Consider the following 23,352-nt stretch of genomic DNA (forward strand, 5'->3'; position numbering starts at 1 on the left):
AATGGCAAATGATAAAGTGTCAGTGAGAGTTGTTCTCCCCAAGGCTGTGATAAGTTGGTGTTTACACGCAAGGTCTGGTTTGATCATATCTTATATGAATCATCTTCTTGTCATTATATTTATCCTATTCCCTCAGCGTTATCCTCTTATGTTTATTTATATTATTGGAATTCACTTTTCCTCAATGTTAATATTCAATTATTCACTTAGATTTGCTGCAAAGATATGCTGATCAGGATATTGATTTAAAGCTTGTCATTCAGGTCATTTTCTTTCCGATATTTTCATACTGGCTAACCTATCTCCCATCCTTTTCTTTCTTACTAAAAACTGCTTCACATCCACAGATCACATTGTTGTTGCCTGTGGCCAGTAATGTCAACAGGGTTATTTATTGTTGAAATAGTGACCCCCCCCCCCCCCCCCATCCCCTTTATTTGACCCAATATGAGGAATGACACAGAAATTATAGTTGATTTCAGAGTGTACTTTTTCTGGCCAAAAGTGCAGTACTTTTGAACTCCTTACCTGCCCTGCCCTGCCCTGCCCTGCCCCCCCCCCCCAATCCCTCCTGCTTCACGGCCTGTTGTTAATCATAGATGTAAATTAGGTGATAATACTTAGAGTTAATGACCTCACATATTCCATGAATATATTTGTTGAGAGTGAGCTTTACTATCTGAAAATTTTTGGTCAGGCAGACTTGCAGATTTTCCTGCTTTTGTAGATATTTCATTTCATGTGTTTTTTCTTTCTTTCTTTCTTTCTTTCTTTCTTTCTTTCTTTCTTTCTTTCTTTCTTTAATAGCTGATAATTGCATTAATCTTTTAGAGTGGTTGTTTTCTCACACTGAAATGCCATCCTAGGTATTATATGTCCACCAATAAGATAATGAATGATTTTGTAAAGTCACTATTGTCTTGAACTGCAACAACAATTATTGCTGAACTTGTATCAAAAATGAGATAAAAATAACTGCATTCATAAGGGAGAATATTCTGTATAAAATGTTTTGCTGTTGGTCTCTAGCTTTGAGCTATGATAGTATGCGTCAAAAGACACCTCAAAAATAGCTTTTGTATTTGCATGCATGTGTGCGTGCTGGAGTGCGTATGTAATCAACGTACATCCTTTTACACCTGGCGTTTAGACGTCACTATGTGCGTATGAATTCACCTCAAAAATGTCCACTGACTCCTTCCACATGAAAGGTTTTCTTCATATATATATAGTAAATTTTTTTGTCTTTGAAATATCATATCAACAATCTATCCAAAACACATTATTTTATAGATAACAGCAGTCGTGCTGTTACTATTGGACTAGTAATGGGGTGGTGTTGTGGCTATGAAACGTTAAAATATATGACCCGCCTGAAGGGCTATCTATGTTGGAACGTATATTTGCCATATTTGTGGTTTGAATGTACCCCTGTATGTGTAAACAAGTCAGTATATGAGGACAACCAGAGACCTCATATTTTTCTTGAGATATGTAAATTGTCAACTGGAAGGAGTGGACTCCACAAGGCCATTAAAGCATTTTGTTTTTGTTATTTTACCAAATTTTTTTTGTCAAATGAATGGTTGAGTGTGAAAAATAAAGCAATCATATCCATACAGTTTTTTAAAAATTGTCTGAATGATATTTTTTCTGAATTTGGCGAAAGTCATACAAGAGACAAGAGATGGATCATATTATACTGTAATATTCTTGATGGATCTGTTTTTATAATTGCTAAGACTAACTACCTCAATTTCCTGTGACACACCATAATGATGTTACTGTGCCATGATTATATCTTATGTTTGTGGAATTCCTGACAGCAGTTGCATGGCCATGCAAAGGAGGCCTCACTTACCAAATTGGTTTTTATTTTTGGTGCATTGAGTTTCTTATAGGTCATCACTGTGTTAGGTATCTGCATAGTATATTGCCAGAATGTGAGATTAATATACATATATGTAAAAAACGGAATCTCGTGTGCTAAATTCTTACATCCAGCGAGGGCATAGTATATCTGCAAAGGCTCATTCCCATTAAAACTATTGTTCATGTGTGTAGAGCGATCCAAATCTCGCTGATTGCAATCAGTTTAACTGATTAAAACACCTCATTTCTGATATACTTGTATAATCAGCAGATTTTCTGTAATCTATTGAATGCCTGGAGGAGGTATGTTAATCTGTTACACTGGTTGCATTCAGCAAGAATCCCAGCTTAGTTCTATGTAGACTTACAGTTTCAACCACAATTTAGTATTTTTTGCAAAATACAACTTTTAAGTGCATACAATGAGAACATTGAAGAAACTGCACTATTTAGATTCTAATATTAGTAATTCTCTGTTACATTAGATAAATAGATATACAAAAAGATAGCACAAGAAATTCTTTATCACCTACTGTGAGCAGTTTGATAGTAGGTTTATGAAGATTATAAGATAACCAGTGAGAAAATTGAAGTACACTTTTTGGATATTTCAGTCCTTAATTAAGTCTATTTTGGATTGTATGATAATATGATTTGTGTAAGAAAAATATCCTGATGCGTTGTTTGTGTTTCCAGGTTGAGCATCATTGCCTTTCAAGACCTTGCAGATTCTCAAGCTCTGAACAAGGTAAATTGGGAGTGAAAATTTTTAGATGTGGGATTTTAGGGTTTATAATGTAATAATAATGGGATTATGTGTAATAACTAACATCCATTCATACAAAGACAAGTGATAAACTCTCTCTCAATCTCCCCTCCTCCCTCCCTCCCTCTCTCTCTCTCTCTCTCTCTCTCACGTGGTATTGGGTCTGCAAAAGCCATTAACAATAAGAATACTTATATCAGGACCTCAGTAAGCCACAATTTGTTCAGTTCTCTGCACTGTTCATGTTCCAGATCTGCGAGGAGCTCAACACACCGCTGATACCTCACGTCAAGAAGTGGACAGGACACAGGGGACAGTGGCGCTATCTGATGTCACATAACTCAGGACAGGTAATACATGGACAGTTGTAAACATTTGCTCATGCAGGGGCGGACGGAAGCTATCTTCTGGGTCTTCTGAAAGACGGTTAGAACTTTTCAAGTTTACATTGACCGGCGTCTAATTTTTTTTTATGTGGGAAGATGGTCAGAAATGAAGGATATTTCAACAAAGACAATTTCAAATTGGAAGACTGTCAGAAAATGCCCATGAATCTGCCTATGACATGAGTGCATATGTGGGCACACACATTTATGTACTCACCTACATAGAATTCAATATGCTTTAAATTGAGAAATGTGCATGGATAAACTACATCACCAATCAATGTAATTTAATCGGTTGTGTTTTAAGAGCCTTCCTTAATAAAAGCTGGGTGTAGACCCACCATGTTGTACGTGGCATACGTGGCCCCGTTACACTGAACTGACTTCTGATTAAAAAAATTGATGAAAAATTTGCTAATTGTCCAGCCTTTGGATCACTTAATAACTTAAAAATTTGTGTTGGTTGCATAGTGATGTCATGATGACGGGATCTCTGTTTCAGAAAATGATCTTGTTTAAAAATTGGTGTTCATTTTCAGGATAAATGTGTGAAAATATCGAAAAGTCTATCAGATGGAAACAAACTGTAAACAATGAAGTGAAATGGACCCCATGTTCTCATTCTGTGAAGTACTGTTCATTTATTAGGTGTCAAAATGAACTGAAATTATTTTATCCTTTAAAAAGGGACCTCTGAACTTGGTCAATTTAATCTTTGTCTAGATATTGAGGTTAAGGAAAATTACGTAGCTTCCTCGCAGACTCCTCATAATAGAAGCCGCAGGTAGAAATCATAAGAAAATCTTTCTGACAGCTTCAAACAGTCACTCATTGGGATGAAAATTGACTTCCCGCTGGTAAGTTAGAACAAGTCATAGCACGAAACTGTTGACACCTTGCTGTTGCTTTGTGTTGTTCATGTTGGTTGGTCATATTGATGGCGATACTCGTGTTACAAATTTCTTTGGTTGCAGACAAAGAGAATAGAATATGGCAGCTCGATTGTTGTTAGAGTTGACAGTCAGAAATTGAATTATAAGATAAAAAAATAATCAGGAGCATAACTCAAAAAATATTCAGATGGAAAATTGGCAAAATAGGAAAAAGGAGAAGATTTGCTGTTTTTGTGGCAATTGCTAACCTTCAGGTAGATTTTACAAAGGGAAATAATATAAATTGCATAAGTGGCATTATACAAAAGGTGGGGCATGATCTATTTGTAATGGTTTATGGAGATTATGAGATTGAATCGTGACATCCATACTGCTCTGCTTGTTTTCATTTGTCAGGAATTCCCTTAGCAGTGCAGTAACAGAAATTAAAGATATTTAAAAGATGCTTTGAGGAGAAAAAAAGATATATATGAAAACACTGAAAATTTGCGTTCATATTATCCATAATTTAAAAGCATTGGAACCAATAATGTTAAAAAAAATAGAATTAGTATGTGTGTATTTTATAAGAATAAATTTATTAAAAGGGTAATATTCTGACTGCATCTTACATTTCAAGGGTAGAGTAAAATCACATGTGGGATTAAGTTTGCTATGTTTTTCTAGTATATTTATTTTTCATTTTTTCATGTATCTGCCTACATTTTCTATTTTGACAGGATGAAGAGTACCTGGGCTTTATATATGATGCTAGTCAAGAGATTGAAGTAGTCAGATCCTCACTCGTGCAAACTGGAAACTCTGCGGCCTGCCCATTCATGGTACATTTTAAGGTATGTACCGGAGCTTGCACACACACACACGCGCACGCATGCACACATACACACTGAAAGAAGGACGTATTCTAGAAAAAAAATATCATAACTGGTGTGCATAAGTTACCTGCCACTGTTTTCAGTACCTCCGATTTTATCAGAATTTATTGTATTTTAGAACAAGACGATGAGAATAACAAAATTATTTATTGGATGTCATTTTATTTCAACACAATCCATACTTTATGAATACCAGTATATAAGAGAAAACATGTAACCACCATGACAAATCCATTATATATATTTTATGTGTAGTTTTGCCAATTTTTAAGAATATATTGTTCAGCATTTCAAAGCCTAACTATTGACCATCTAACAGCTGTCAAGAGCAGAGCGATGATTTTTGCAACTTGTGTTCAATTTACACACAAGTTAATGTGCCAGTGAACGTCTTGACACGTGTATTGGAACTGGCACTCTGTTGTATAAAAATTTACAACTCGACCAGGTTGGCTAACTGACTGACTCATTGCAGTTTAAGTGGGAAGATATTGACTGGTTTGAAATGAAATAGTTATGTGCTTTCAGAGCCTGGCAGATGTCACTAATGGATGAATACCATGTTCTGAATGTTTTGTGGTTTTGTGTTTTGTTGTGCATTAAAATTAATCTAATTGTGTGGCTTAATTATTTTCCTTTTTGAGCAAAAAGAGGAAGTAAGCTTTGATGCTGTAATTCATTTATTGAATATCATTTTTTGTGTGTATGTATGTGTATTAAAAGCTATGGGCTGTATTTAAATGTAAAGAAAGTTGAAAGGGTATATATAATAGTAAATGTAAACAAATATCCACCCATATTTTTTTAACATGATATCTGCCTAGGTCTGATAGTGAAAACTATTAACTTATGGGCATCCATAGACCGAAGTTGAAGATATTTAGCACTTGTTTCCCATTTGGCAGTGCTAATGTGCGAGTAATGCTTGAAGTAGCGATATTACTTGTGTTTAGTCTCACATTACAGCGGTTAACCCTGTTTGCTGGGGAAACTAGTCTCTGGCAGAGTGCTGTGGTATGAAGGCACTAATGGGTATCTGTGGAGATGAGATAGGCAGAAATGCAATTATGATACTAGTGGAAAAGTACATTTGAGATCAATGCATTGGCTTTTTTTATATCTTGATCATGTTTGTAATCTTCTGAGACCAAATGACATTTATGGGGGAGGTTCATTGAACTTTGCATTATTCTTGCTTGTGGAGGTTTTCAGTGTGAAAAATGTATGCTGAGTACTTTTATCTCGGAGGATAAAAATCTGGAGATCTGGGGCCAAAATACTAACTTTTAAAAAATTTCATCAAAAATGAAACTAAAAGAATACATAGGTTCACCCTTCTGAGAAATTGACAGATCCACAGCCTTTTTCATTAAAAATTATACATACTTTGCTGCTGTAACTTTGTTTCACATAACTTTGTTTTTTTATGTACAGACACAGATGTGTCTGTACATATTGCCATCACCTGCGTCTGTCGTCGCCGTCGCCGATGGCGATGCCGATGCCGATGCCGTCGCCGTGCACTTTCCTTGTAAACACGATAAGTGGAAGGCAGTTTTACTTTTTGGCTTTATATTTACAGAGCTGATGAATATTCATAAAACGCAGGTCAAGTTCGAAAATCAGCATGATCGGGCCATTATTGTAGAAGTTATGCTGTTTTTTCACTTTTCAGCATATATGCAACCTTGTAAACACATTTTAAGGAAAACCGTTAGGCCTGTTGTCATGACACTCACAGGAATAATCAATCTTACTAAAACGCAGGTCAAGTTCGAAAATCAGCATAATTGGGGCATTATTTTAGAAGTTATGCTGTTTTTTCACATTTCCTCAGATTTCCTCAGATTTAATTCTTAGGCATGTTAATAGCCTTATTATTTAAGTAATAAGATACGTAAAAGTGTTTGTTTGACATTTCCTGCATCTTTACAACATTGTTAGTTGATTATATAAAAATGATGGTAAACTTGTTATCGTGTATTGTGTAATAAAGTGTCAAAAATGGAAATAAACTCATATCATTGCAATTTGTCAGATTCAATCATTCGCTATGTTCAGAATCTCAGAATGGAAGAAATTGGACATTTAACACTGTTCTATTGATATTTTTCACATCTCATCAATTTTCTTAGTTGATCTTATAAAAATGGCAGTAACCTATTAATTTTGTTTTTATGTTAAAAAAGTGTTAAAAATGGAAATAAACCCATTTCAGAACAGTGCAGTCTTGTTTACATTTTGGCATTTTGAAGGTGTGACTTTGAAGTTCCATCGGCCTAAAAACCTTTGTTAGTCACGTTTACTATTTGTCCATGATACTAATATTTTATTATTAAAAATTGATGATCATTATGCTGTTAAACATTATGTAATATTGCATCAAAATTTGAAAAAAACCTATTTTGGGCACTGCTCCCATGATGACCATTTAAGAAAAACCATGTCACTAACTGTTCTCAAACAGTACAGTTAATGTGTACAGATGTGTCTGTACATATTGCCATCACCTGCGTCTGTCGTCGCCGTCGTTGCCGTCACTGTCGCTGTCGCCGGCGCCATGCACTTTCATTGTAAACACGATAAGTGGAAGGCAGTTTTACTTTTTGGCTGTATATTTACAGAGCTGAAGAATATTCATAAAATGCAGGTCAAGTTCGAAAATCGGCATGATCGGGCCACTATTTTAGTAGTTATGCTTTTTTTTTCACTTTTCAGCACCTATGCAACACTGTAAACACAATATAAGAAAAACAGATAGGCCAATTGTCATTAAACTCACAGGAGTGGTCATTCCTGCTAAAACGCAGGTTGAGTTAAAAAATCAGCATAATCGGGCCATTATTTTAAAGAAATGCAGTTTTTTCACATTTCCTCAGATTTAATTCTTAGGCATGTAAACAGTTTCATTATTGAACTAATAAGATACGTAAAAGTGTTTGTTTGGCATTTCCTGCAATTTTACAACATTATTAGTTGATTATGTAAAAATGATGGTAAACTTGTTATCGTGTATTGTGTAATAAAGTTTCAAAAATGGAAATAAACTCATATCATTGCAGTTTGTCAGATTCAATCATTCACTATGTTCAGAATCTCAGAATGGAAGAGATTGGACATTTAACACTGCTCTGTTGATATTTTTCCCATCTCATCAATTTTCTTAGTTTATCATATAAAAAACGGCAGAAAACTGATAATTTTGTTTTATGTTAAAAATTGTTAAAAATGGAAAAAAAAACATTTCAGAACAGTGCTGTCTCGTTTACATTTTGGTTCCATGGGCCTGAAGACCTTTGCTAGTCACATTTTCTGAATATCCATAATTCTAATATTTTATTATTAAAGTTGATGGTCATTATGCTGTTAAACATTATGTAATATTGCATCAAAATTTGAAAAAAAAAAAAACTATTTTGGGCACTGCTCCCATGATGACCATTTAAGAAAAACCATGTCATTTACTGTTCTCAAACTTACAGGAAAGAAACATGGGACTAAAATACAGCTTCAGTAGGAAATACAGTCTGTTTGGTAATTCTTGCTGCCAGTAAACAGTTATTTTGTGAAAATTTAATTTTTCACATATTGGCATTTTCAAGGTGTGACTTTGAAGTTCCACGGGCTTGAAGACCCATGCTAGTCACATTTTCTGAAAATCCATGATACGTATATTTTATTATTAAAATTGAGTTATTATGCTGTTAACCATTATGTAATATTGCATCAGAATAGAAGAAAACACAATTTTGGGTGCTGCTGCCATGATGACCATTATGGGAAAACCATGTTACTTATGATTGCCAAACTTTCAAAAAAGAAATACAGGACTAAAATGCAGTCTGAGTTGGAAAAGCAGTCTAAGGAACTTCTTTTTCTGGAAGTTATACATTTTCAAAGTGTAAACTTGTCACATATTTTAATTACATTGGTATTACCTGTTGAGGATAATTAAAATTTGATGTTGAATTTTCAGTTTAACATAATGTATTTTTGCATCAGAATTGACAGTAGCCTATTTTGTGCATAGTTATTTCCTGTTTTTTGTCTGTACATTTGACAGCTTTGCTGCCTTGTTTTTCTTGTAGGTAAAGCAGCATCCCCTGGTGTCCGTTAATGTCCACAATCCCTGCTCAACAGACCAGACGAGATTACACTCTGAGATTATGTCTACTTTGCCATCTATCCTGGAAACACTGGAACAAAAGTCCCCTGGAACAAAGGATGTCATAATACTGGGGAATTTTAATCTGGGACCTGGTGCTAAAGGTATAGGGGATCTTCATTACGTAATTTTTTATTACTACGGCGTATAATTCTTGTCTAATTCATGGTGAGGTGGTCATGTATTTATTTTACATACATGGAAAGTTGTTAATAAAAAAATTAAAATTCTGACAATTACGACACTAAAAAATTTGGAAAAAAATATGTTGGAAGATGCTGATGTGAAATTAAAGGTGTAAATGGGCTCAAATTTATGTTTTCTCCTCTTTTTTTCCAAGCCAAATTTTTTTCAAGTGTTTTTTTTCAAGTTGGAAAATTTTTTTTTTTTAGTCAAAATCCACTATCATCACCATTTGGAGAAAGTTCATACACAGATGCTAGCATTGGATTGTATATATAGAATTCAGCAGAAAATCAGGGTATCTGACAAATATCAATATGAATTGGATTTCAGAATTCTCCTTGTTAAAAGACAATGGATATGTCCACACAGTGGCAGAGGGGTGCTTCACTGATATCAGCCTGGAGAACATGGCAGGTGCTGCCACCTGTGACAACATCTGGCTCAGCAAGCAGGCACAGGCTGGCTACACAGGTGAGAAGATGAATCATCTTTTTTGGTATTTGGGGAATGCAGGAGGGGGTGGATGTAAAGTAGAGGTCCTCCCCCCCCCATGGCCCCTGCCTCTGCCCACCCCTATACTTCTCTAGAAAGGTGTTTTGGTGTGCAGATATAGCTGGAAGTAGCACAAAAATTTATGCATTAGAGCTCCAATTGTCGGCCAGTATATATCAGAACTGTCAATAGGAGTGTTATGGCATGAATTTTCATGCTAACTGGAAGTTGAGACAATTTCTTTTGAACCCTAGTGCTCTAAATAATATTAGATCTACTGGTACTATAGTCGCTGTGCTCATTTTATTTGGAACGTGAAAGAAAACTCCAAACGAGAAAGATATCAAAATTATATGTATATGAAGAGAGGCACAACCAATTTGGTTAATTTATATGATTTTAGATGTATAAACAAGTGTCTTTTCTCTCCACAGGTCACTCTAAGGTGGTCAGAGAGGGTTTGACCAGTGTCTGGATCCCGAATGGCTGGACCTGGGGCGGCCTTGCCACTGACCACTGTCCAGTCTGGGCAGAATTTTATACAGACAGTAGTGTGGGTCTGGAAGATGTAGATTTGATAGAGAGATGATGAGGAGGAGGATCATCAGGAGGAGGATCATGAGGATGGCCAGTCACCAAAAGATTTTCAATGACAACAGCCTATTCATGGCTGAATTTCACTTGGACAGAAGAGTTGGACTTTGAGGATCCAAAATTGATGACCACTGACCGATCAAGGTCGAGATCTACGTGGACAGAAAAACTGGACTTTCAGGATCCAAAATTGCTGGTTGCTGTAAAATTGTCGCCAACTACTGTCCAATATTGAATGAGGAATTTACAACCTTGGACCTTGAAGTTTTAGATGGCATAAATATATTTTGCACTGAAATGTTGTTTTTAGTTTGACTGACTGTATTGCTGTATTTAGCCTCTAAAACTATATATATATATATATATAAAGAGAGATGATGGAGTCATACTAGTGCCATTTTGGTTTTAAACAGATGACACTCTTTTCACAAAATTCTGTCATGATTTCTTCAAAAATTGAGCAAATAAACCAAAAACATCGAAAAAATATTATTTTGGGCACTTGTTGAAATTTTGGTACAATATAATGGTATGAGCCTGGAAACCAATTTAAAAGACACTTGTTAGATACAACATACATTTAACATTACTTAAACTGTTTTATACTTAAAAGCAACAGTGGTAGATTTAGCACCACAGTAAGTAAAAACTTATTTATTTCAGACAAAAATAATTTTTAAGGTACATTTCTCCAAGGCATTATTTTCTTAGTAATTCAGAAAAAAAGCTGAATCATAATTTCTGAAAGTGTGTATGATTTTGTGAGTAACAAAGAGGTCAAATAACGGAAAGCTAAAGCACTGGAGTTCGTGTAAAATTTGGATTTAAATTCCATGTATGTCTTGGTTAACATGCAGTTGAAAGGCTAAATACCAGACTAGGTTTGAATTCAGGAGGTCAGTGTTTGTGAAGGATTAGACTTATATATTAGATTTAAATTTGCTAGTGGCCCATGTCAGGAAGTCACTGTTAGTTAAAGATAGAAGTCTAGTATTTAGATAGCCATTTGCTAGAATTACCCGTGCAATGAGAAGCCATAAGCTAAGGAAGCTGGACCCTGGTCATCTATATCTGTCAGTATGCCATGGGACTTATTGTCAAGTGCTAAGTGAAAAGTAATGTCAGGGAATTTTATCTACAGTGCGCAACTAGGGTCTGAAGAATGTTTTTTTATGAAGGCCAGTGTTTCTTTAATAAGCTTTGGAATAACACTAATTTAATTGCCTGTGAAGAAAAAAGCCAGAAAGAGTTGTTTCTTAATGAAGTTTCTCTTATTGTATGGTTGAATCCCATTTGTCTTTGTGCAACTATGTGATTATTTGCCCACCTTTAAAACTTCATTGCAGAAAGCAATATTGAAGTCATCAGCAATACTCATTAGATTAACTGGTACAGCACAGTTATTGAGAGAAGCTGGGAGAGTGAGTAAAAAGGAAATATCTACTGTTGTTCATGCTGCACCATGCTACTCGTGTATTAGAAAACTTTTTGACATAACATACCATGATGGTATGTTTAGTTTGATCATTATACATAATTTAATACAAAGAAAGAAAACATTTGTGTATGTGTTTGTTCAACACCCACCATGCTTTTAGTGCCTTTGCATGATTTACTTTTTTTTGCTACAATTCTCAAGATTTTTATCCATTTTCTTGCTGAACTTTGATCTGTATTGATTGAAAAACAAATGGCATGGGTCCACTCTGTAGGAAACTCAAAATATTAAAATATTTAAAATAAGGTATATTTTTAATTTTTGTAGAAAATGATGGATCTGACATGTTTGTTGATTAGTTCCATGTAGCTTTGTATCTTAATGAGAATTATACACGTATAAAGCACAATTATTGGTCGTATATTGTTATTATTTATCAATTTAAGCAACAACAATGCAACTTTGTTCAAACTAGATACCTTCAGAATCAACATATTCACACTGGAATAGGTTTTTATTGGGTGCTACTTGTATAAATAGTTTTAAGTCAGCTTCTTTACCAATGCAAATGCTCAGTTTAGAATGACACTTTCCAAAATATACTGTCCCAAAAGGCTACAATTTCTGTCATTCTACATATGTCTGTTGGCTTTTAATAAAGAAGGTTCTAACAGATTGTGAAAAGAAGCTTCAGACTGAAGTCATGTTGATGTAAGGCATTGATATTTTAGAGGCCATTCAGAACGAGTTGGTCTGGAGACTAACAGATCCGTGGATCAAATATGGCCAACTGCATTGGTCTCCCCGCCCCCCCACACGCGCCGTCCCCGCAGGGGTCTAGCAATTAAACCCTGGAGATGTGATTCAATCCATTTAAAGGAGTGTGCATAGGGGGAGAAAACGGCAAATGAGTTGGCTCTGCTTTTATGTGGGTCAGCAGGGGTGGATTTAGGCCTTCTTTTGGGTCTTCCAGAAGACAGTCAGATTTTAAAGTTTACATTGACGGGAATCTAATTTTTTCTGTCGGAAGACGGTCAAAATGGAGGATGGACCGACGAAGATAATTTGGAAGACTGTCAGAAAATAGCTCTAGATCCGCCCCTGGTCAGCCCTATTTGATAGGTGGATCTGCTAGTCCACAGATCGCCTCGTTCTGAATGCCCTCGTACACTAGTACTGTCCTAGAAGATTTTTAAAGATGAGCCTCCTATTGAGGTTGTTGATGTAAGGCAGTGGTTGGTTACCCTGTACAGGTATTAGGTCATTTATTTTCTGTGACAATTCCTAGATTTACTAATTAGAGGAGATGTTATTTGACAATGATGACAACAGTGATGCACACTAGATGAAACATTTACTGCTGTGGAAAAATTTCTGTGACAGTTGTATGTGTTGCATCTTTTTCAGTACAGAGAGAGAAAAAACACTTTCTTGCCACTAAGGACTAGTTGGAAGATAGCACTTAGTGAAATTTGTCATTTGAAAATGATGCTGATGTTATCAAAGCCTTACTTCTTATAAAGAAACAAATTACATATTAGAAAATAAACGTATTGATAGACATGCCATTGCCCACCAAATGTTTTCATGCATCACTAATGTCAACAGAGTATTAGTAGTGGTAGTAGTAGTAGTAGTAGTAGTAGGGGAGAGTAAGTTCTGTTGTCAGGGTTCGAAAAGCACTTTTTAGTGTTCAGCAATGGGCTGATCGTAGAATTTGACAGAAATAATAGCTACAGAATTATCGCTGTTCAAAATGTAAAAAGCGCTATAAGTAGACCTGTTCACAAGATTTATTAAGATTTATTAAGAAGACTGCAATAAAAAGACTGTTTGTATGTGGTTAACCTCTCACATTGCCATGTATTAGGGCTGATTCAATGCACATATGTCCTGTATTGAAAATAAATGATTTTACAATGATATTTGTATTTGAAAAATATTTTTCAAGCATTAATATGGACCATTTTCAATTTTCTTCACTGGCCATGATAATGTTGAACTAAGATCAAACATATTTAAATTTATACTATTTCTAAAACGTCATTCAATATTTTCAAAAAGAGAAAATTTTGAAATCATAAAAATGAATCGATAGTCATACATGCAGAAAACTAGTGGGGATTCGGCTTGTCTTGGCGTTCTATGAAGTTCCGGAAGTTAGTTTTTATCCATAATAAGGCGGGTGTGGTGAATTCCCTAGTAAAAACGGTATGTTTGTAAAGAAATGTACTGCCTGTTCATGGCCTCTCATGATTTAAAAACCACTCATTAGTGTGAATCAACATTATGTGCAGAATTTCACCATGTTTGATAACTTTTAAAACAAGTTGTAATTCCATGAAGCAATTAAGGGGTATTATTTTGGCCGGCCGGCGACTAACTCTGTCAAATCTAAAGTAACTAATACTCTACTGCTTCTTTGTTTGTTATATTTGAATTTTTTTATAAATTTTATGACAAGAATCCACGATCAATTTCATTTTATCAGCTTTACCTAACATCTGATTACTACTTAATAGACTTTGATGTAGATAAATTCTTTATGCATGTATCATTGTACTGTATTTAACATTTAAATGATCCTTTTTAAACCCTTATCATATCACTTGTGATGGTTGTGTGTTCTGTCTGACTAGATAATCATGTTGTGGCTAAATTGAAACGACTCCAACTTAAATGCCAAAGTCGATCACATAAAACATAAAACATATGGTTACTTTTGAAAATACCTTATACTCCTATTCATAATTGCAGGTTTGGACTTATCAGCTGCGTCCATCTCCCACACTTAGCCAGCAAGATATATTACTCACCGGCCTGACTGAGGCCATTAAAATTGGCCACTGGTTACTAATTGTATTTTATATGAGTGTGCCGAGTATCTGATTATAATTTTCCCAGTCACACATACACTCTTATATAGTAACTGATTGGGTTGAAAAAATCTTGAGCTCTTTCATGGTCAGCGCATAAAAGATATTTGTCTCAAAATTTTGGTTACTAAGACCTTGCAAAAATGGGGAATTGCCTTTTTAAACAGACTGCTGATGCCTCTGTAACGTCACCAACTGGAGGACAAGGGGGAGTGGCCACAGCAGATGGTCAAGCTGACCATAACCGGTCATCAGCTCCTGAGGAGACCATTGTTAAAATGGACGCAGTCAAACTTGAAGAGACAGGGGGAGGGGGTGGACTTGACCTGGGTCTGCTATTCCCAGCTCTCACAGAAGTGACCCCTAGACCGGAGGTAGCAGAGCCGTTTGACTTCCAGAAAGATGGACGTCCTGTTGTCCGCATCGGAAGCTGGAATGTCCTGTCGTGCTGCTTGAACAAGATTGCAAATCCAGGAGTACGAGAAGTCATCTGTATGACTGTACTGGAAAATGGGTAAGGAAAACTTGTGGCAAAATTTAAGACCACTTCCATTCTTTTCTTTAATTTCTTAATTTATAAACACCTGCAAATTTGCTGTCAAAAGTTTTTTGAGGCTGTGTAAATCTTATAAGATTGTCTTTGAGCTTTACAAGAGCTGTTAATTAATACTTTTTATAACTTCTCTTTCCTTTTAAAAATGTAAAATAAAGTGCTCATCACTTTGGTTGTTCGCCAGCATTTGTATAAGAAAAGAAATGAAGAAAGAGAAAAAAGAGAAAAAAGAAAGAAAAATCAGCAAGTGGAAATTATATTATACCTAAGCCCCCTCCAGCCATTTTGTCCATGGGTGAAAAAAACAACCCTGGATAGATGTAAAATCCATGCTTTGCTGCACACAATCTTCTGGTGGGCCTTATATTATGATGCAATCTGTCAAGGAAGACCTTGAGACAGATAGGGGTCACTGTTATAGAGATGCATATTTTCACACATTGGCCTAGTTTGAAGCATGATTTGAATGATATATATATACAGGAATCAGCTGAAAGATGTACAGTTGCATTTTTATTTCCATTTGAATAAAATTTATTGTTAAAGTGCTAGTTTAACTTCATGGCATTTAGTTCCTGAGTTGTCATAAGCAGGACTGTTCATTGACTGCTCAGTTCATTTCAGGCAAGAATTTTTTTGTCAAATTACAATGGATACGCTAGAATCGTTTCATTGTGAAAAAAAGATGTGCCATCTCTTTTGGTGTGAGCCATGCGTTAACACAAGCCAAGGCTACTGTCAGCGCAAACATTCCTGTCACTAATTATACCCAAGAAGTTGTCTTGACAACTTGTTATACCTGTGGTGGGCAGACATATGGTAATGACTCAATCTTTTCAATGGGGAAAAAATTGTCAATCCTTTAGATACATACTTTTTGTGTAGTATTTGTGGTGCTTTTACTACATAGAATAGAAATACAAGGTAGCCTGCCTTTCAGTGTTGTTGCTACCATGCAAGGAGAATGTTCTAATTTTAAGAATTTAGGACTTAAAAATACAGTATCTGTAAAATTCACATCCCACCTCCCACTGAAAATATCAAGTAATTACTGTAAATTTTCCTGTGCAACAGTGCCACTAGAATGCTGTCTGCTACTGAGTGGGTGGTGAGACAAATGGCTCCTTGACATGGATTGGACTTTATTTCTGGATTAAGTATATTTTGTGAAAATGAATTGACTAATTGCGTGTATGCAGATTATTCTGAAAACAGAGAAAGAAAAAAAGAAAAGAAAACAGACATCAGAAAAAACTGACATAGGGGGCATTTGATAATATGTAGTTCTCTCAAAAAGACAAAGAAAAATAATGAAAGAATCATAAATAAGTCTGAGTCTGTATATACTAGTAAGTAAAATTATTTGCTTATAAGAATTCTTTATGGTGGTCTCTAAACGGAAAACATATAAAGGTGCTTGTTTTTCTGAACATGGAAAGTGACTTTGAGACAATAAACCACTTTGAAATGAGATGGTACATAACAGTGTTTACCCAAAAACTAGTGGGTGGAAAACTGTTGGGTGGGGACTCTCATCTATGAGGTGAATGTGGTGTAATGGTGGACCTGTTTACATGATAAGGCATGTCTGAAGTTTGATTAATAGCCATCTTATTGGCTTAGTGGGTGCTTTATTACTCAACAGAGTTATGCTTTTATTGTAAAGCTTTTATTGTTATTACAAATTGTATTGGGGGGGGTCTCCTGGGTACATTATTGTTAAAGTCACCTGGAACTACCAGAATTTTACCTGATATTATCACTGCATTTATATATTTGTGACAACTTAGACCCCGTTCCCATACCTAGGTCTATTTAGCAGGATAGACCCATCTCTGAGGGCTTAAGTGGCTTAGATGTCTGGCATGCCTACTGAAGCTGCTTAACGATGGTTAATTACCCCCTAACAGCTTCAGGAGACATGCCAGACATCAGAGCCGCTTAAGCGGAACAAATTTAGCGAGACCCCTCAGAGATGGATCGATCCTGCTAGAACGGTCTAGGTGTGGGAACAGGGTTTTAGTTTTTAGGCATTGATCTTGCATATTTAAAGTATTTGAAAATCTTTTGAAAATCTTTCCAGGTTTGGTATCCTTGCTCTACAAGAAATTGCTGACAGAGAGGTTCTAGATAAGGTAAGTTTAAGGTTATTATGCACCCCAAAGCAAACAAATTAACAGTAATGCAATAAGCTAAAGTCATTCAGATTTTTATATAATTTGATTTGAGATTTCAAAGAAATACTGATACTAAAAATCCTGCCATTGAAAATAAACCTGCAGCATGTGTGGGAATATACTAAATTGAAAGTACATTTCTGCTAATAGATGTTTTAAAGTATTGGTTGACAAATTGAATTAGTATTGATTTGTTTTCTTAGATCTGTGACGAGCTGAACAATCCTATTATCCCTAATGTAAAGAATTGGAAGGGGCAGAGAGGACATTGGAAAGCTGTGATATCAGATACTCCAGCTGGGAGAATGTATCAGGTACTTACTTGTGGTTGTTGGTAACGCCCCCCCCCCCCCCCCCCCAAAGAAAAATAAATAAATAAATAAATAAATAAATAAATAAATAAATAAATAAATGAAAATAATAAAAAAGTAATAAAATAATAAAATACCTCTTACTCCAGGGATTCAACTTCTGAGATTCATCCATCTTGCCATAGAATTTGCTCCTATTAGCATCATGTCTTTATGTCTTTCAAGATAACACATACTTTTCATTTGCTTCCATTTGCCTTCCAGCAAGCACTTATTCAGATATATATAAACCAGTTTTACAAGTTGGCCAATTTTCAAGTTTCATTTCATTTAGTACAGTGTTTAGTAATGGATAAGAACAGATGACTGAATTATTATATTAACTATGAATTATACATCCAGTTATAGTATGTTGTGTGTGTCATTGTGTTGTGTATATTGGGTCTTAAGGATGATCAGTTTATAGTGACTAACAGTTACGTGCTTAGTGAACAGCAGAGAATTAAAAACTATTTCTCTCTTTTTCCAGGCTCCAGAATATAATGGATTTATCTATGACACCAGCCAAGGCATTGAGGTGGTGTCATCTTCCCTCATAGAGCGACACCGCAGAGGGGCACCCAAGCAGTTCGCGAGGAGGCCTTTTATGGTGGTTTTTAAGGTTTGTGCCAGACAATGGAAAAAAATGCCACCTTATTTTTGAATGGAAAGTAAATTTTCATCAAGTAGCTAAGATTTGTACTAATTCATGTTTGATAGGGCCTGAAAAGAGACAAGAATGTCAGTTTATAATATGATAATATTTTGAAGATTTTTTTTCTTTTACGATTTATTCTTTTTCAAACTTGCAGTCAGCCTGATATAAGTGATAATGATATTATCTTATATTGACTTAAACAAAGCAGTGCAAGCTACAAAAGCATACTTCATTCTCCAGGCAAAGGAGCTCGACTTTGTTGCGGTCAGCGTCCACTTGAAGGCCACTGGACTACAGATGGAGGACCTTGACCGTTTGCAGGAGGAGATTGGCAGGTGTCCTTTGGTCTTGGAGGCCATTCAGGAGCAACTGCCTGGGGAGAGGGACATCATGATCCTGGGGGACTTTAATTTGGGACCAGAACAGGAGGGTATGTTGAGTGTTTTAGACCGCATTCACAACGAATTGAGCCAGGCTTTACATATCCTGGGGACTAAATATGGCGGACGTACATGAAAGAAAGACTGCCTAATCTTTTAATAGTCTCTCCGCCTCTCACACGCCTCCCCATGTGTCGTCCCAATGGAGCTGAAATTTAATGACTGTACCCCCGCAGGGACGACACATGGGGAGGCTTGTGAGAAGCAGAGAGACTATTAAAAGATTAGGCGGTTTTTCTTTCATGTACGTCTGCCATATTTAGTCCCCAGGATTTGTAAAGCCTGGCTCAACTCGTTGTGAATGCGATCTTAGAGTCAATAAAAGGAATCTTGGGTGACTTTAATTTTGGAGCAGAGCAAGAGGGTATGTTGATTATTGTAGAATCTAAAAAAGGAATCCTGGGTGACTTTAATTTGGGACCAGAACATGAAGGTAGGTTGATTATTCTAGAATTTATAAAAAGAGATAAGAAAAATTTATAATGTAAAAAATAAATGAAGGTTTAGTTCTCATGGGCAAATGTATTCTGTAAAAATGAATAAACATCGATTTCCTATAACTCTAAATTATCTTATCTAAGATTTAAACTGAAATGCTTGCCAAAACCTTGAACATAATTTGTTATTATGCCCAAGCCAAAACTCACTGGAATATGATTATCTGACATGGACAATCTGCATATTGCCAAAAGATAATACCATACTTCAAAATTGGAATACTTTGTTAACACAGTGGTGAATTCTCCTTTGAACATTGTGAATTGTGTTGAAATACTGGGAAATATGTTTTTTTTCTAGTGCACTCTTTAAGATATCCACGGATAATATTGTTACATGTGGAGTGTATAACTGTTTAGTTTCATGGCAGTGGAAATATAAAAGACAAGTGAATTTCAATTTTTTTAATAACTAGTCTAAGATTGATTGTTAACTTATTTACTGATTAAAAAGACTCAGAGATTATTACATGGGTAAAAAATAAAAATGAATTAATGAAGTTAATTTAAACAAAAGAATTGTGATTGTCGGCATAAATTTTACATTTCATTTCATATACTGTATGTGCAAACATTTTTTTTGATCAGATTTTGATGCATTCCGTGATGCTGGGTATAAGAACACTGTAGATGAGCACACCAACACTAACATCAACCTGCGCAACTTGAAAGGCAGCAGAACCTACGACAACATTTGGATGAGTAAACAAGCACAGGATGTGTTCACAGGTGAGAGAAATTTGAACATTTTAATGACACAGACAATCACCATTTACCTCGTTTTACTAACCAGATCTGGGGCCAACATTTTTGGGGTTATATGGGCTGGTACTTTTTGCCTGATATATGAAGTATGCAAAACAAATTCATATGTGAATAAATAGTTCTTATAATAATAATAATAACAACAACAACAACAATAATAATAGCAACTGTTACAGAAGTAGAAGTAATACAAATGATAACTGAGTTGAATGACTTTACAACTTAATCTCACGCTGTAGCTTAGTTGTCATATTTTGTAATTTTGTGTTCTGATTTTTTCATATCTCTTGATATACAGGTAAGCAAGGTGAATATTCCTATCTGCACACCCTTTGTTCTTTTATTAACTGAACCTGATTAAATGCTCAAGACCTGTATAAATTTTTTTTTTAATTCCTCAGGTCAGTCTGGGGTCATTCGTGAGGGGTTGACCCACCAGTGGATACCCCATGATGACTGGTTTTGGGGAGGCATAGTGGCTGACCACTGTCCAGTGTGGGCGGAGTACTTCACTGACCACGACATGGACGCAGATGGTGACCTCACAGCTGGCGTGAAGGGGATCAAGGTGGAGGAGTGAGAAGTGGGGCGAGTCTGAGGCTAGTTTGCGGAGAGGGAAATGAGAATTCACGTAGTGATGCGTAATTGATGGTGTCACGTACTATTCCTACATATGAGAGATATATGAAAGAGAAAAAAAGTGCAAATCTGATGATGTATAATTTACTACTTACAACCAAATATTGTTTGAGGAGTACAAGGTATAATATCTGTATCAGCATCACTGGCTTGTGAACTAAAAAGTATGTAGACAAGCATTTTCAGGGAATTTTTAAAAGTATTTTATGAATTTATGAATTTTGTGTCGTTTAAAAGATTTTACGAATTTTTAAGGCAATAATATTATAATTCTGCATTACAGAATATTCTTCCCAGAGATTATTGGATTTATCATATTTTTACAAGATCTTGTGCAACTATGTCTCTTTTGAAAAGTATAGAGTAGCTTTTTGAAAAAAATCAAAGGGTAGTGTGTATAGCACTAAGTGATTTAAAATCTAACTTCAGAAACTTAGGTAGTTGAGGTAGTTGAGTGAGGTCTTAGGCACATTAGAAATGTGGGGTTGTGTCTAACATGGAGCAAAAAGAACAAGATTCAGAACAATAAAATTGGAATTTTCACATTTTATGGAGTGACTTGGTGGAGAAAAGAAAATGTAATGAATCGTGCGGTTATCAATGAATGTAAGTTATGGGGTATATGATGCAAAGAATGATGTCAGGTTTGTATTAACTAAGTCATATTTTGACTTCCATAAATATGGTTTAAAATGGTGCTGTACATTTATATAGTAGGTTTTAAAGACCTTGACTCCTGAATGTGATATGCTTTTAAAGGTGATTACTTGTGTAGATTTTTACATAACACAGTAGCTTCTGGTGAGACACCACATAATAAATATACTTATTAGATATTATATTAGTTTGTGCCCAATCATTCTCTTTTTTTTTAATTTTAGGCTGGTAAAACTAGGTCAGTATGGGGTGTTTGCCCTCTCTCCTTTTTCTTTTATTTAGTGTGAGAGTAGATTTTTTTAGTTTTGGAAATATTTATTGGGATTATTTTTTTGAATGGATATTTTACGCCTTTTTTACCAGTACTGTATAAGGGCATCAAAGTTTAATGCATTTCAACAAAATTTTTGACCTGTTTGACTTTTGGCATTGGGTTGAAATATTTCAGTATAGAGTCTTTGAGGTAAATTGAGATATTAATACAGTGTTGCTTAAAAGTGCTGATATTTTTTTGCCATTGACTGGAATCAAGGTGTGTCATATGTTACAGAATCAACAAAATAACATGTACACTCTTTCTAAAAAGAACAGATCAATAAACACTGTGTCTTATAACTATTTCTTTATTTCTTTATTAGAAAACTTACATATTTTATGTTTTCTAAGAAGCTTGAGTCATCAATTTACCATGATTCATGTTGAAATATAAGATTGTGATGTAATTTGAAAAGTAATCAAGAATGCTTTGAAAATGAATGTAATGAATGGTTTCAGTGTTTGTACATGTATCAGGCATGTCAAACAGAAACATTTGAGAAATAGCGTCCTGGCAGCACCCTGAGCTTCAGAGATAACTTGACACTAACCTCTTCACTATAGCCTATCTTCATCGTGTCAAGTTACCTCTGACGAAAATAGTTTGACCTAGTTTATATAAGCCAATCGAATCCATGTTTCAAAATTTTTCACCAAAGTTTGGTGAAAACGCTGATTGGTTGACCGTCAATCGGCAATCCTCGGCTGATTCCGCAAGCTCCATACTAACAACATAGTTATTGTCGAGTGCGGAGTCATCCGAGTAGTTCCGAGTGCATAACCGTACACAAAGAAAGCATGGAGTATATCGGAATTGAAACCAGAGCAGTTTGATGCCCTGCATAATTATCTACTGAGGGATGATGTATTTTGCGTGCTGCCCACAGGTTACGGCAAGTCCCTGATATTCAGCCTTATCTTTGATTGGTCCGGATTTGAACAAAGCGCGCTTTGACTCGTTCGCGTTCATTGGCTAGATCATTCAATGAGTCATTGAGTGCGGGCTTTAAATTTGATTGGCGGGCGGCGGAGGCAATCGAATGTGGTCAGAGGTAACTTGACACGATGAAGATAGGCTATAGTGAAGAGGTTAGTGGCAAGTTATCTCTGAAGCTCAGGGTGCCTGGCAGTGTACAGCTAAAATATATGCATCTATAAATCTTATGAAACATTAAATATTGAATGACATATTGTCTTAGGCAATCTTCAAAACACTTCGTCCAACACTTTGAAATTGAAAGGAAAAACAATTACCTTATTTCAGATCATGATACTGTATATTGAATGAATTAACCTTTCACTTTATTGTGGACTAGAATATCAATAATATGAGTTACAAATATGAGAATATTACTAATAACGACCTTTCCTTAAACATGAAGGGGAGAGTCTTTGAACACACACACACACATGCAAAAATAATTTTTAAAAAGGTCACCACTGCTACAAAAATACTTTAAAAGTTCTATGGAAGTAAAATTTTCAATCTTTACATATATGCAAGATTTTAACACAATTTTAGTATATAGCACTAAATAAATATGTGGAAATAATGCAAAAAAAGAAAGACTAGTCACTAAGTCATGTACATGTAGTCTTAGACTTGTTGCAAAAACCAGATATGTTTTTGAGAGATAAAAAGATTGTATTAAATACAATATTTTGCACTAATAAATAACTATATATCTTAGAAGAACATTTCTGACAATTGTCATGGGTTTAGCTTTTAATGGCATTTATTTTTTTTTTGAATTTGCA

General features: G+C 35.3%; 2 protein-coding genes across 5 annotated transcripts in view; both read left to right on the plus strand.

Annotated features, from left to right (window-relative positions):
- LOC106154081 (endonuclease/exonuclease/phosphatase family domain-containing protein 1) overlaps positions 1 to 13,590 on the plus strand; it is a 37,507-nt gene extending 23,917 nt beyond the window's left edge. For all 4 annotated transcript variants that reach the window (XM_087011273.1, XM_087011274.1, XM_087011275.1 and 1 more), the window contains exons 3-8: positions 2,569 to 2,620; positions 2,890 to 2,988; positions 4,637 to 4,750; positions 8,881 to 9,061; positions 9,474 to 9,614; positions 10,070 to 13,590. In XM_087011273.1, coding sequence (XP_086867399.1) covers positions 2,569 to 2,620; positions 2,890 to 2,988; positions 4,637 to 4,750; positions 8,881 to 9,061; positions 9,474 to 9,614; positions 10,070 to 10,224 — 742 coding nt within the window. In that variant the 3' untranslated portion in view covers positions 10,225 to 13,590. The remainder of the gene's footprint in view (positions 1 to 2,568; positions 2,621 to 2,889; positions 2,989 to 4,636; positions 4,751 to 8,880; positions 9,062 to 9,473; positions 9,615 to 10,069) is intronic.
- Positions 13,591 to 13,772: 182 nt separating this feature from the next.
- Positions 13,773 to 21,492, plus strand: LOC106154090 (endonuclease/exonuclease/phosphatase family domain-containing protein 1-like). Its single transcript, XM_087011278.1, has 8 exons — positions 13,773 to 13,878; positions 14,425 to 15,057; positions 17,180 to 17,231; positions 17,477 to 17,587; positions 18,114 to 18,245; positions 18,522 to 18,711; positions 19,807 to 19,947; positions 20,385 to 21,492. Exons 2-8 carry the CDS (start codon positions 14,687 to 14,689, stop codon positions 20,561 to 20,563), a joined length of 1,176 nt encoding a protein of 391 aa, XP_086867404.1. The 5' UTR covers positions 13,773 to 13,878; positions 14,425 to 14,686; the 3' UTR covers positions 20,564 to 21,492.
- Positions 21,493 to 23,352: the final 1,860 nt, after the last annotated feature.

The sequence above is a fragment of the Lingula anatina genome, chromosome 4, assembly GCF_051362555.1.
Source record: "Lingula anatina isolate TDL-2025a chromosome 4, LinAna3.0, whole genome shotgun sequence".
Taxonomy (NCBI): domain Eukaryota; kingdom Metazoa; phylum Brachiopoda; class Lingulata; order Lingulida; family Lingulidae; genus Lingula; species Lingula anatina.